This window comes from Planococcus citri, chromosome 3 (genome assembly GCF_950023065.1).
Source record: "Planococcus citri chromosome 3, ihPlaCitr1.1, whole genome shotgun sequence".
Taxonomy (NCBI): domain Eukaryota; kingdom Metazoa; phylum Arthropoda; class Insecta; order Hemiptera; family Pseudococcidae; genus Planococcus; species Planococcus citri.
The window spans coordinates 58,786,028-58,798,485 of record NC_088679.1 but is presented as its reverse complement, the minus strand read 5'-3'; the positions used below and the strand labels follow the sequence as shown (position 1 = coordinate 58,798,485).

General features: G+C 39.3%; 2 protein-coding genes across 2 annotated transcripts; one reads left to right on the top strand and one right to left on the bottom strand.

Annotated features, from left to right (window-relative positions):
- The first annotated feature begins 3,202 nt into the window (after positions 1-3,202).
- LOC135840621 (uncharacterized) lies at positions 3,203-7,100 on the top strand. Its single transcript, XM_065357247.1, has 6 exons — positions 3,203-3,273; positions 4,961-5,164; positions 5,297-5,538; positions 5,653-5,880; positions 5,953-6,524; positions 6,576-7,100. Exons 1-6 carry the CDS (start codon positions 3,203-3,205, stop codon positions 7,098-7,100), a joined length of 1,842 nt encoding a protein of 613 aa, XP_065213319.1.
- Positions 7,101-7,728: 628 nt separating this feature from the next.
- Positions 7,729-10,636, bottom strand: LOC135841426 (uncharacterized). Its single transcript, XM_065358373.1, has 2 exons — positions 9,408-10,636; positions 7,729-9,374 (listed from the first exon to the last, which is right to left on the bottom strand). Exons 1-2 carry the CDS (start codon positions 10,480-10,482, stop codon positions 8,317-8,319), a joined length of 2,133 nt encoding a protein of 710 aa, XP_065214445.1. The 5' UTR covers positions 10,483-10,636; the 3' UTR covers positions 7,729-8,316.
- Between the last annotated feature and the right edge of the window lie 1,822 nt (positions 10,637-12,458).

Below are 12,458 nucleotides of genomic sequence, written 5' to 3'. Positions count from 1 at the left end.
TTGGCTAAGTTAAATTCGAAGTACCTGCTCAAGAAGCTGCAGCAGGATATGTTAAAAAAAAATCCTAAATCTGTGAGTAGCGAGACGCTCATGGAGAAACCCATTGAGCTCTCAAACCTGATAAGAGACGAAGATGGTTATTATTGGGCTGCTGTTGACGGAGCTTGCTCTAATAACGGCTCCAGTGATGCCATTGCAGGTATAGGGGTGGCATGGACTCCTAACGGAGAATTCAACATTTCTGAGAGAATTGACCACCCTAGATACCGAAATACCAATAATTTAGCTGAGGCGGTAGCTCTGTGTAAAGCTATGAAGGTGTTGCTTAAGTTAGGTGCGAGGCGCGCGAAAATTTTTTCTGATTCGTGCTATTTAACAACCGCGATTAACTATAACATTGAGAAGTGGAAAATCAACAGCTGGAAGAATGCGAGTCGAAAACCAGTTGTGCACCGCGAAATTTTTCAAGAAATTTTAGAATTGAAGGAAAAATTTGAGAAGTTTGAATTAAAGCACACCCCCGCGAGAAGCTTTGATCGTAATAATCATGCAGCTGATAAGCTTGCACGTAAGGCAGTGTATACCCAAGAATTAGTAGACCTACGAGTTGATGAAATGACTGAGCAGCAGACGTTAATTTCGTACATTAGGGAGAGAAGGAAGCTACAGAGATCTAGAGACGAAGTAGCATTTTACAAACTTAAGGGTGACCCCATTTGTTACGAGGAGGGGGAATTAGTTATGCTCACAGAGCACCGGCAGAGCTCCTATGACAAAGGGGTCTCGAAAAAGCTGTTTCCCAAGCGTTTTGGACCATACATGGTCATGAAACACGTTGGTGATAACGCGTACCGAGTGAGAAGCATCGCTAATGAGTCTGATGAACAAATCGTAAATGCCAGACAAATGACGATCTATTTGAGTTTAGAACAACAAGAGAAGCTCAAAAATGACCCTAAGTTACAGTCAAAAACCGATAATAGACCCCTAATTGAGAAAATAAGAGAAAAAGTAACGCCGAAGGAAATTGAGAAGTCAGAAATTGAGGAGGAGGTTGAAGAAGAGGTCACTGACCTTAAAATACATGATCAAATCGCGGAAAGAGCAGCCAGGCTACTGGCTAGAGAAATGCGTAAAAAAGAACTCGAAGAAGTTGAGAAAAATAAAAGTAAGAAACTGCAGGAATTTCAGAGACTCAAAAAACACGCGAGACGCAAATTGGATGAGAAAGAAAATGAAAAAATCGAAGACTGTATAAAAAAAGCGGTAAATTTGAGTAAAAAAGCTGGAGAAATTATTGAAAATGCGAAAAAGAAAGATAAAGAGAGAAAACGTACGAAAATTTTAAAGCCAGGTGAGACGCCACCAGGATCAGCTGATCCTGATTACGTACCTCCAACAAGTATGAAAAGGCGAAAAAAGAAAACAGCCAATTTTATTGCGTTAGAGAAGTTGGAATCTCACCATAGAATAAATTTCGTCGAGTTGTACTTAAATTACGATGATATTGCGAGGTAGAGTCGTTGATTGAGTAGCTGGAGTTCCAGACATTGCTCTGCAGTGTCAAAATTTGTAAATTTTTTTTTACCTGTAAATAATTTATTTTATTCAGAAAATTACTCGTGGAAATATTTTAATCGGTTTTATTACATGAGAATTGGGCTAACGAAAGCGAGAGTGTTTTTACCCGAGCAGCCTACGAGCTATAGGAAAAGAGTACTGTAAGTGAGTAGGCGGGGGGTGGTTAGACACGCTATACAACGAGAACGAAGCGAGAACGGCTCTCCGCGCCGCGTCGAGCAGCAAACATTTGATGCGCACTAGCGAGTAGGCGCGGGGTAGAGGTAAACCGAACGCAACGAGAACGAAAAGGAACGGCTCCCCTCGTACCATTGCAACGAAGCAAAGAGTCGTTTTGCGTGTAAGCGAGTAGGCGGGGAGTGGTTACGAGCCGAATACAACGAGCCGGTTGCATTGTAACAGGCAACCAACTGATAAGAAAAATATTTCGATCGAATGAAAAGGCAGATGGTTTGGCTATTGTGTTTTGCGTTGAGTTGTGAAATATGTCGAAATATGCTTGATTGTTGAAACGTGAATTTTTTTCGTGATTTTTTGGCAATTATTACGGTAAATTGCGATCGGTGGTGAATAAAAAGTAATTTTTCGTGTTCGTGATCGTATTTGCGGTTCGATTAAGGTAGGAAATTTTGAATTACGGTGATTTTTCGCGAAATGAGCAGCTTCGTGCATGTTTGGTGTTGGAAAATTTTGTAGCAGAAATATTCTTGCCGAAATCTGAGTAAGTCCAATTTAAAATAATATTAATACGCGATTTTCTATGTTCATAGCCGAGAAGTATTGTGTTTCGTACATCTGGAGTGCGTAGTTAGCCGAAAATCGTGGAAATTTCAAAAATCGAGAAGCTCTCGTCGCGTGTGCTTGGTAGGTTGAAATAACGTAACCACGTGTGTAAATAATAAGCTCGGTGCTCGTGAATCGTAATGTAATGTATTTTTTGCGTAGCTAAAAGAACAAAACGAGCAGCAACGTGGTGAAAGCTGAGGTTGGAAATTCCTTTGAGTTGCCAGAAAGCTTTTCTCGACTAGTAATTGCGATTTTGATTGGACGAAGCTTTTATCGGAAAGGTAAGAGAAGTGATTGAGTAGCTTTTTAACAATAATACGTTACCATAAATGTGCATGTTGAGTAGCGGGGTGTAATACGAGAGAGATTGGTGTTAATTTCATTTGGTCACCTGTTTCAGCTGATTATTGGACGGAGTGTTATTTTTTGATCGTTTGATGAGAGTTATTGACGCTGAAAAAAGGTGAGTAGAACTTAGCATAAGCCAATGTGTTTCGTGGCACGTCGAGTAGCTTTTTGAGTAAAGTACGCTACCTTTTGTGTACTCATGTTGAAAGTAAACTGCTCAGATAGTAACTTGTCTCGATTGCCTGTTTCAGCTGAAGTATTCGACGTTGTAATTGAAGTTGATTCGTGTAACGAAGATTTTTTTTTGACGCTGAAAAATAGGTGAGGTGAGTTGGAATATTACGAGCACGATATTTAGAAGTATGAGTAGCGTAGTAGATGTATACATGTGTTAATTTTCGAGTAGCTAACTTGATGTATTTTTCGTGAGAAGAAAACTTACCTATACTTGTTCAATTGTTCGCAGCTATATTTTTGACTTGAGAAAATGGCAACAAAGGAAGATAAAACTGAGCAGCCTAATTGGGATGACAGCGACGAAAGTACCGATTCTGGAAGGTAAAAAATCTTGAATAGCTGTAAAATGAAGTAAAATTACACGAGTAAGAATTGACCCAGTTGACCAAATGCTAGCAAATTTTACGCTAGCACGAATGGTGCCGGAATTTGAGACACTTTTTTTAAAAATGCTAGCAAATCAGTAGTGATTAGGTCGCATTAGCGTAGCAGAATTGAGCACAAACAGCTAGGGTATAGCTAGCATAAAGCTAGCGAAAAGCTAGCATTTTGTTAGCACTTTGCTTGCAGTTCTACTACGTAAATGCGACTAAATCGCGACTGATTTGCTAGCATTTTTAAAAAAAGTGTCTCAAATTCCGGCACCATTCGTGCTAGCGTAAAATTTGCTAGCATGAGGCTAGCATTTTGCTAGCGCAGGAAAAGTTTGATTATCAGGAAAATTATTTTTACTAATTAACTTTTAAAAATACTAGGAGGTGTTTTCAATCAGGTCAAGGTAGTTCTCCAATATCCAAAAATAGGCAACTGACCTCCTACGCTAGCTCACCGCTAGCATAGCGCTAGTGAGGTGTGCCAGAGTAAGTAGAGTGATAGCACTCTTCTTACTATCATACAAAATACTACCTTGAGCTTATATTCAGATTGACTACATACTTTATCTAAGAGTAGCAAAGTATACCATGAGAGAGAACAACGCTAGCAATTTGCTAGCATTAAGCTAGCGCTTGGGTTAGAAGTCTCTTTATTGAAAAATAAAGTTTTTTTTTAAATTAAAAAATTGCCAAAATTTAAAATTTAAAAATGAAATATCAAACAAACTAAAAATAAGAAATTTCAAAAACATTTGAACAACATTTTTAATGAACAAATTATACATTATAAAAAATGAAATAATTACAAGAATGATTTTTCAATAATGGAATATTCTTCAAAATTATTGTTCAAAGTTGAAAAGGAGCCAAAATGGAAAGGAAAAATACCTACCTGTTAAAATGAAAAGCATTAACAAATTTGAAATTTTTTTTAAAATGAAAATAAAAAAATCATTGAGAAACGAAAAATTACGTATTTAGGTATCTGTTAAAAATATTTTAAAATTCCATTTAAAAAATGAAGATATGGAAGTATTTTTCTGAAAAATGGGTGAAAGAGATTCACTGAAGTTTTTCTGTACTTGCATGAGTAGGCTATGAAGGAAATGCCAGTGAAAAACATGCTAGAAAAAAAATGCCACATACTTGCTCGCATTTTGCTAGAATCTAATTCCATACAGAAAGCTAGCTGAAAAGTGAGGGCAATCAGCTAGCGTTTTTCTATTGCTAGATTGCAAAGTAAAAGCTAGACGAGAGAGACTAGAGATCTGCTCGCATTTTGCTAGCATTAGATTGCTAGATAAATGTAAGCAGATAAATGCAAGCGTATTGCTAGTGTAGAAAAGCAAGCAATTATCCGTTAGTAAAACGCTAGCATTAAGCAAGCACAATTAGTGTGATACAAATGCTAGCTGAAAAAAGCGAGAGAATTGCTAAAGAATTGCTAGAACATAATTTGCCAGAAAAAAAGTGCTAGCAAATTGCTAGCTTTTTGCGAAAGATTTAATGCTAGCTACAAAAAGCTAGAAAAATGCTAGCACTTTCCCAAAACGTGAGTAAAATGCTAGCAATCCGCTAGCACTTGGTCAACTGGGGAGTAGTAAAAATCGAACATTTTGCGTTATGTTTAGCAGGTCGGAGGCGGAGGCCACTCACTATAGAATTTTCCGATGCCAGTTGTGTGGCAAGCCTATAGGTGAGGGGCCTAAGAAGAAGAAGACCAGCACGACGGCGTATGCGGCTACCTGTGGCCACCAAGTTCATAAAAAATGCGTCGAGAAGAAGAATACGCCGGTGCCAGGTGATTGCGTCGTGGCTGGATGTCGTAAAAAAGGAAAGTTAGATCCAGAGACGTGGAGGAAGCTACGCGGAGGAACAACTGAGATCTAGAAATGGGACGCGGAAGAGAAAGATTCGCTGCGAGAGAAGTTGGTCAACGAGATACGGCAAAATACGTCGCTGATTGAAAGAAACGAAGAGCTGCTGCGTTCACTAAGCGAGTCACCGCGCGCGGAAGCCGAACAAATCAGAACCGAGCTAAATTGCGCGAAAACTGAGATCGAGCAGCTCAGGTCGGAACTTGCTGAAGTACAGCAGAGAGCCGCGACGTTAGAACAGAATGCCGCTCTGTTACTCGCGAATGAAGGTCCCAGGGAGTGGTCAGTCGAAGAACTCTCCGAGGAAGCTTTTGCAGCCGAAGTTGAAAGACGGGGTTTCGAGACGTAATTAGTTAGAAGTAAGTGTAAATTTTGAGTAGTGCGTACGTGAATGCGGTCGCGATGAGTAGGTTATTTACGTTCATTTTTCGTGTGATTTGTTTCAATAGTGAACCGAGAAGAACGCGACCGGCGCTACCGGCAGTTTACGGAGAAAATCGAAGAAAATAACATGAACTTTGACGAGGCGCTGCAAGCGATAGACCGACAAAGAGTATTCACGCAGGTCGACAATGCACGGATGATGGTTTTAATCGACATCGACAGAGAGGTGCTCGATAGAGAGGTTAGATTATCGGAGGTTTTAGATGGTATCAGCGTCTTACCGTCGTTAGCAGGTACGAATTTGAGTAACGCTGAATCGCAAATAGTGAGTAGCCGGTATATGACGCTGGGGATTTCTTTTTTAGGTATCGAGTATCCGACGATGCAAAGGATGATTGAACTCAACAGACGTCTCGAGCAGCTCGAAATAAGTTACGACGACGTGTTCGACGTGGTCAACGATGAAGCTGAGCGAGCGCGTCTGGAAGCCAGAAAGTCGCTGAAAAAGAAAGAAACTACGAAACCGGCGGCGAAAGCGGTAGTTGAGAAGCCTCAAAAGACTGAAGAGAAACCATCGACGTCGAAAGAGAAGCGGTCTTTGGTCCCGAACACACCAGACGTAAACCTGGACGGAATCGAGACGGACGGTAAGAGTAACGACGGTGAAAGCCCTCAACTTGATGATGAGCGTGCGAAAAGAGAGTCACGTAAAAGAACGAGTACAGAGTCGTCTAAAGAGAGCTCTTCGCCAAAAAGCCCTAAGCTAGAGGATGTTATACCGGATTCGGTTATTTATGCTTCGCTAAAAATTTGTTTAGAAAGAGCAGCGCGAGGTGACCTTAAAGAAAGAATTCAGAGGATACTCGACGCGCGTAGCGAAACAGCAGCGGTAAAGACTGAGACGGCCCAAGATTCCGAAAACGTAGTCAAAAAATCGGTACTCGAGGCGCGGGTGAAAGATTAAGAGCGCACGCCGAATACGACGCAGCAACCACAGCCGCGGTACGCGACGCCGAATACACCGGCGTCCGATTCAGCGAGTCGATCGCAGCGTAGTACGAGTGAATCACGGAGGCGCGATACGAGCACGGGTGATTCCTCGTCCAAAAAGACAGATGTATCGAGTAGCTCGCGTGGATCAAGAGTAAGCGGTGTCGAGTCGATCGAAAAGAAGCGGTCGTCGTCGAGTAGCTCGTCCAGCGATTCGGACTCAAGTTCGTCCGAGTCAACACCGCCGAAGAAGTCTAAAAAATCGAAATCGTCAAGAAAGCGAGCAGCGACGAAACGCAAGTCAACATCGAAGAGTAAAGTGTCACCGAAGAAGAAAAAAGTTACGTCGACAAAAAAGAAACTGGCGACGAAACGTAAACCGGCGACGACGAAACCGGAGGTCAAGCGTAAACTACCAGTAGCGAAAGACGAGACGCCGGAAATGCCGCCTGAAGGAGTGAAAACTCGTAGCCAGACACGAAGCGAGTCGAAATCGGTGGAGGAAGGTTGTGATATAGATTGATTTGTAAATAGGAAAATTTTTTGGACTAGGGAACGTAAGTGAGTAGAAATAGGTATAGGAATTTTACTGTTGAGATAAATGGGGTGAGTTTGTATAGGAAATGATAACCTACCTATATCAACATAAATTAATGCTCTAATTAAATGGAGATAGCTTTCGAGTAATCTCAAACCAAAACAGGGGAATATATCTATTTACAAGGTAGACAGAGTCTACCATCATAAACCATTTTCGGACAATGTCCTAGTTTTATCTAACTCAAATTAGTAATTAAAAATTACGTACATTTTAATTCCAGAGGAATAAAATGAGATGGTTACATATTGAAATCTTTCACTAGATTATCTAATTTGAAAACTAGGCGAAATAAATCCTTAACTGGATTATCTAAATTGCAAGCTTAATAAAAAACCATCTCCTTGATTATCTAATTAATAAGTTGCGACTACAATTCTTAGCTGAATTATATAGTAGCCTAGTTTGAGAAAGCCCTAAATACTGCCCGGAACTATGGCATGAGGAGTTACCTCAGCCTAGCCGGTTTGCTCGAATTAAGAACTTACTCCATTTGATGCATACTCAGGAACTAAAGTTGAAAATATATCATTTGAAATAATTCGAACTCGCGTACTGAAATATTACACCATTTAATAATTGAAAATAGAATGTTCAATAATTACATTATCAAAAAGATAAAAAATATTCGAACGAACACGTTCATATACTCGAATTACCGAAAACATACTGACGTTAGGTAGGTAAGTACCTAACGTCATAAGTTATCAATTTTCCCACCTATGATTTTAACCTTGAAGAGGATCATCGAATTTATGCCAGTACAATTGCCTAACTATTTCTATTTAGGCATCCTTACATGACATAAACTCTCCCCCCGACAAAAAGAAAATCGATAGGAGGGGAAAATTGACACCATACAAAAATTTTGAAACAAAAACATTCTATCTAATATAACATTAAACATTCGGTTAACTTTCAACAAACAACATATTTACATTTTTATCAAAAAGATACAATCAATCGAGTACAAAATAAAAAAGATATGAAAAAAGATCAATAACCGGAAAAACACATCATCCAAAAGAAATACACGACAATTACAAAATAGTTAGTACATAGATTCAAAACATAACCGAAAATCGATACAAATCACTCGAGTACTAAACGAAGAAAAACCTCGACCGTTACATTTTTCTGATCATCGACCGCCACGAGTATGCTTAATTAGGTATCTTTCTATCGGCTGAAATTCGAATTGTAATTGATCTCGAGTCATTAAGCTTAAACTCCTCATTATGCCAATTGATCGAACTTCAGGAATCTTGACTTTACATCGAGCTGATCGAGACAAGGTGTTTTGAGGAGGTCCACTTAGGTTGAGAATTACCGTTGATGGATCGTAACTAATGATATAAGGCTCGAGTTGCTGCCGGCCAATTATTACGGTACCATGGTGAGCTTCATGTTTTCTACGAGTTTGGAAATCCACCACATGACACTTAATACTGTGGGTCTCATTGACGTGAAAATGAATATCCGGTGTCAACTTTATCGGCACGTCAGTGGTTCTTCGCGATACTAATCGGAATTCATCTAGCCAAGGCACGTATATCGCTTTGGCATGATCGATCACCTCAAAGTTGAAATAGACGTACGGATCGAAGAAAGTCAAAGCAGCATCGTTGATTAGAGACACTTCGAGGGTAGGATCGAAAATGATTTCCAAGTTATCGTTATGTATCTTTCCCAAAATCGTCAATAAGAAATCAAAACTCGAGTCGCGATTATAAGACCATATCGGTGGTACAACATGAATCGCTGGAAAAATCTCGTTTCGGAACGTACGCCTAACCAAGTTCAAATGATTCCGCCATGCTACAGCCTCTAGATGAATTCGAGGCCATTCAAATGTCTGCCTTTGTCTATACAGATGGTAACGAGGTATTACTATTTTAAAATGCACGTATGTTCCTCTCGTCATCGCATTCCACAGCCTTAAATGATGGTTCGGGAAGTCTCGGTCGGGTGGATTCCAGTTAATCGTAATTCGTTGATATTCGGCTGGGAAGTTATATGGAATGTAATGTACGATCTCGCAAATTGGAATTAATTCACGATCCACCAAGTCGTTTGAGAATATCTGTGGACCATCGATTTCTCCGTAATTCAAATTTGGGAATCTCGCAGAGAGGTACCTTGGTGATGGTTGAATTGGAACAGCAGCAGGTACTCGAATAGGATTATTCGTATTAGAAGGTTGTGGGTTACTAGATGATGTTCCACAAGTAGCTTCATCATTAGTCGAATTCGATTGCGAAAAAGAAGTAGAAGGCTGACTTGACGTAGAGGCGACCGGTTCGATGGACAATTCTTTATTCGCTTTAAACTTCGCCACTACTTCTTCAATGGTCATGGTACTCGAAATTGGTGCGTGCGAAGGAGGTAGGAGTTTCGTACGATTCTCAGGAATTTTGACAGCTGGTATACTCGAGTATTCTTTCTCTATAGCTGACTTTTTCGGATTTGGAATACCTTCATCGGGACTCTTGAGTTGGTTTACTGTTTTTCCATCACATCGTGTTAATTGGACTTGTAATTCACGAACGCAGCGCTGATCATTAGTGACGGTGACCTTCAAGTTATCGATTTTTTGGCAAGTTTTATTCAGGAGCTCGATTACTTCTTCGGATTCAGAGTCAGTGACAAAATCATCGTCACAATAGTCGTCGTAAAACCAATCGTTGTCCTCGTTAAATTCATTATTATCACCGGGTTTTGTATCGTCTGCAAATTCTACTTTTTTCTTCTCTTTGCTGTCCGTTTCAGGTGAATTTACCGGGTATTCAATTGCGAGCATTTTGGCTGGAATTTCAGATTGCGAATTGGATACTGATTCGGTTGAGTTATCAGCTCCATGACTTACATTCGAATTAGTGGGCTCTGGATTCGGAGTTACGCCGTTTACGGACGGTTTCCAGAGGGTTTTGATCGCATCATCGATGAAACTAGCAAGACCCAAAATCTCAAACGTGACAGATGATACAAAATTCGAATAAGCAGGAACGTCTGAGGTTAGGATCGGTTTTAACTCCTCAAATTCTCCTGCGGCGAGTGACATTGCGATGAAATCACGTATATAGAGTTCGATGCGATGGAACTCACTTTCCACGTAGACGTGTTCAATATCGGCAGCTAACTTCATCTGTTCAATGGCATTGCGTATTTTGTATTCGATTGGGCAGTCGACTTTGGCGAAGACCATTCGTAGACGGCGATTTTGATTCGAACGCGTAAACAAAACTCGAGTCTCAAGATTCTCTGGTATACATTCGAAGTCACTGTAGCTTTCTTTCGTCGTCTTCATCGGATGAACATGGTTCCGATTACAAATCGAATACGCTTTATTCTGTGAACATAAAAATATTTACAAATGTACAGGTTAGAATAGTTCTATGAGACTTGTAACGATTTACAATCTATTCAAATTACAAATAAAATAAAATAAAAGAGAGACAAGAAAGAAGACTCAGACAAGAAGGCAAAGACTCCTATTCTTTTGGTGGAGGCTTTATATCATCAGTCGTATGGTCATATTTTTTCAGATGTCGAATATTCTCTCGTATTATATGACCTGGTCGATTTTCGTCTTCAAGTTCATATACGTTTATGAAAGGTTTCTTGATTATTTTATAAGGACCTTTCCATTGGTGACATAACTTCGCAGCGACACCTTTAGCTTTTGATGATCTTGGATGATTTCGTACAAAAACTCGTTCACCTTTCTCCAAAATAATAGGCTTACGATATCGACTAAAATAATCGAGTTTTCGGTCTCGATCTTTTTTCATATTTTCTTGGATCTTTTGAAGAATATTTGATGGTAAAACTCGCTTTTTTACAATATCGACCAATGGATCTGGAATTAATCTTCTCTTCACAGCTTCAAAGGGTATATAACCTGTTATGGTACTTTCTGTATAATTAAGTTTCTTTTCAATATCAGGCAATATTTGAAACCATGATTTCTGTTTGTCACTTAAATATTTCCTGATACTCGAACCAACAGTACTCATAATTCTTTCAGCTGGATTGCTATTTGGAGTGTAACGTGACGTATATCGGACTTTAACATTCATATTTTTCCAATAATCTCGCCAATAATTTGAAGAAAATTGAGGTCCATTGTCACTCAGCACAATTTTCGGAATTCCAAATTCATTCATCCATATTTTAACTTTTTCGATCAAGTTAGTCGAGTTATTGGCTTTAATCGGGTACAGTCGAACATATTTTGTAAAATGGTCTTCTACTACAAAAATAGTATCACATCCAGCTGTACTCGGAGGTAGTGGACCAAAATTATCAACGCAAATCATCTGATTGAAGTACTCTGAAGTTATAGATTGAATTGGTCCATATAATCGAGTTGAAGTTTTTTGAGAAACTTGGCAGGAAATACATTCGTTCACGAACTGATAGACTTGAGTAGTCATTCCAGGCCAATCAAAATGACGTCGTATTATCTTAATTAACTTGGTAATTCCAACATGGCCGTATTCGTAGTGATAGTGTTGGATGACTTCACGTTGTAAACTTTTGGGAATAAATATTCTCCAATCATAATCATTTTGGTTCTGGTACACTACTAGTTTCAATTTATCATCGACTCGAGTTTTTTCTGGAAATTTCAAAATGTAATGACGTACGACATCATCATTATTTTGAACAGCTCGAAGACGTCGAAATTCAGTATATAAACACTTTGGTGGTACATAGTCAAATAGAAACACCGTGAAGTTCTTATCATTTTCAGTGATGTTGAAAGAATACCTTGAGAGGAAATCTGCGATCGAGTTTTCACATCCAGAAATATGTTGAATATTCACTCTGAAGTTATCTAGGTATAATAACCATTTCATAATCCTATTTGGTAATAATTCATTTTTCTTCAAATAGGTTACAGCGATATTATCTGTATATAAGTTCACTTCATTGCCAGCTAATAGGTAGTAATTTTTGGCTAATAAATGTACCACTGCTAGTAACTCGAGTTCCATCACCGAATAGGATTTTTCATATCCTTTCAAAACTCGAGATGTAAAGGCAATTGGCATCATCCAATCAGTTTCATCTGCTCGAACTGGTTGCATAACTACTCCTGCGATGGCTTTCGTAGAAGCATCGGTATAAACGTAAAAAGGCTTTGTAAAGTCTGGATATGCCAATAACGTTTCTTTCGCCAATTCTTTCTTCAATAACTCGAAATGCGCAATGTTTTCTTTCGTCCAAATAAATCCACCTTTATCAGTTGTCATCACATAAAGGGGAGCGCAGAGTAGG

What these genes read in the sequence shown, in the direction of transcription:
- LOC135841426 (XM_065358373.1), bottom strand. Translation starts at nt 10,482, where the DNA reads ATGAAGACGACGAAAGAAAGCTACAGTGACTTCGAATGTATACCAGAG. An exon ending in GAATTCGACTAATGATGAAG is followed by an intron (nt 9,375 to 9,407) that starts CTACTTGTGGAA and finishes GTAACCCACAAC; the next exon opens with CTTCTAATACGAATAATCCT.
- LOC135840621 (XM_065357247.1), top strand. Translation starts at nt 3,203, where the DNA reads ATGGCAACAAAGGAAGATAAAACTGAGCAGCCTAATTGGGATGACAGC. An exon ending in GAAAGTACCGATTCTGGAAG is followed by an intron (nt 3,274 to 4,960) that starts GTAAAAAATCTT and finishes TATGTTTAGCAG; the next exon opens with GTCGGAGGCGGAGGCCACTC. An exon ending in GGATGTCGTAAAAAAGGAAA is followed by an intron (nt 5,165 to 5,296) that starts GTTAGATCCAGA and finishes GCTGATTGAAAG; the next exon opens with AAACGAAGAGCTGCTGCGTT.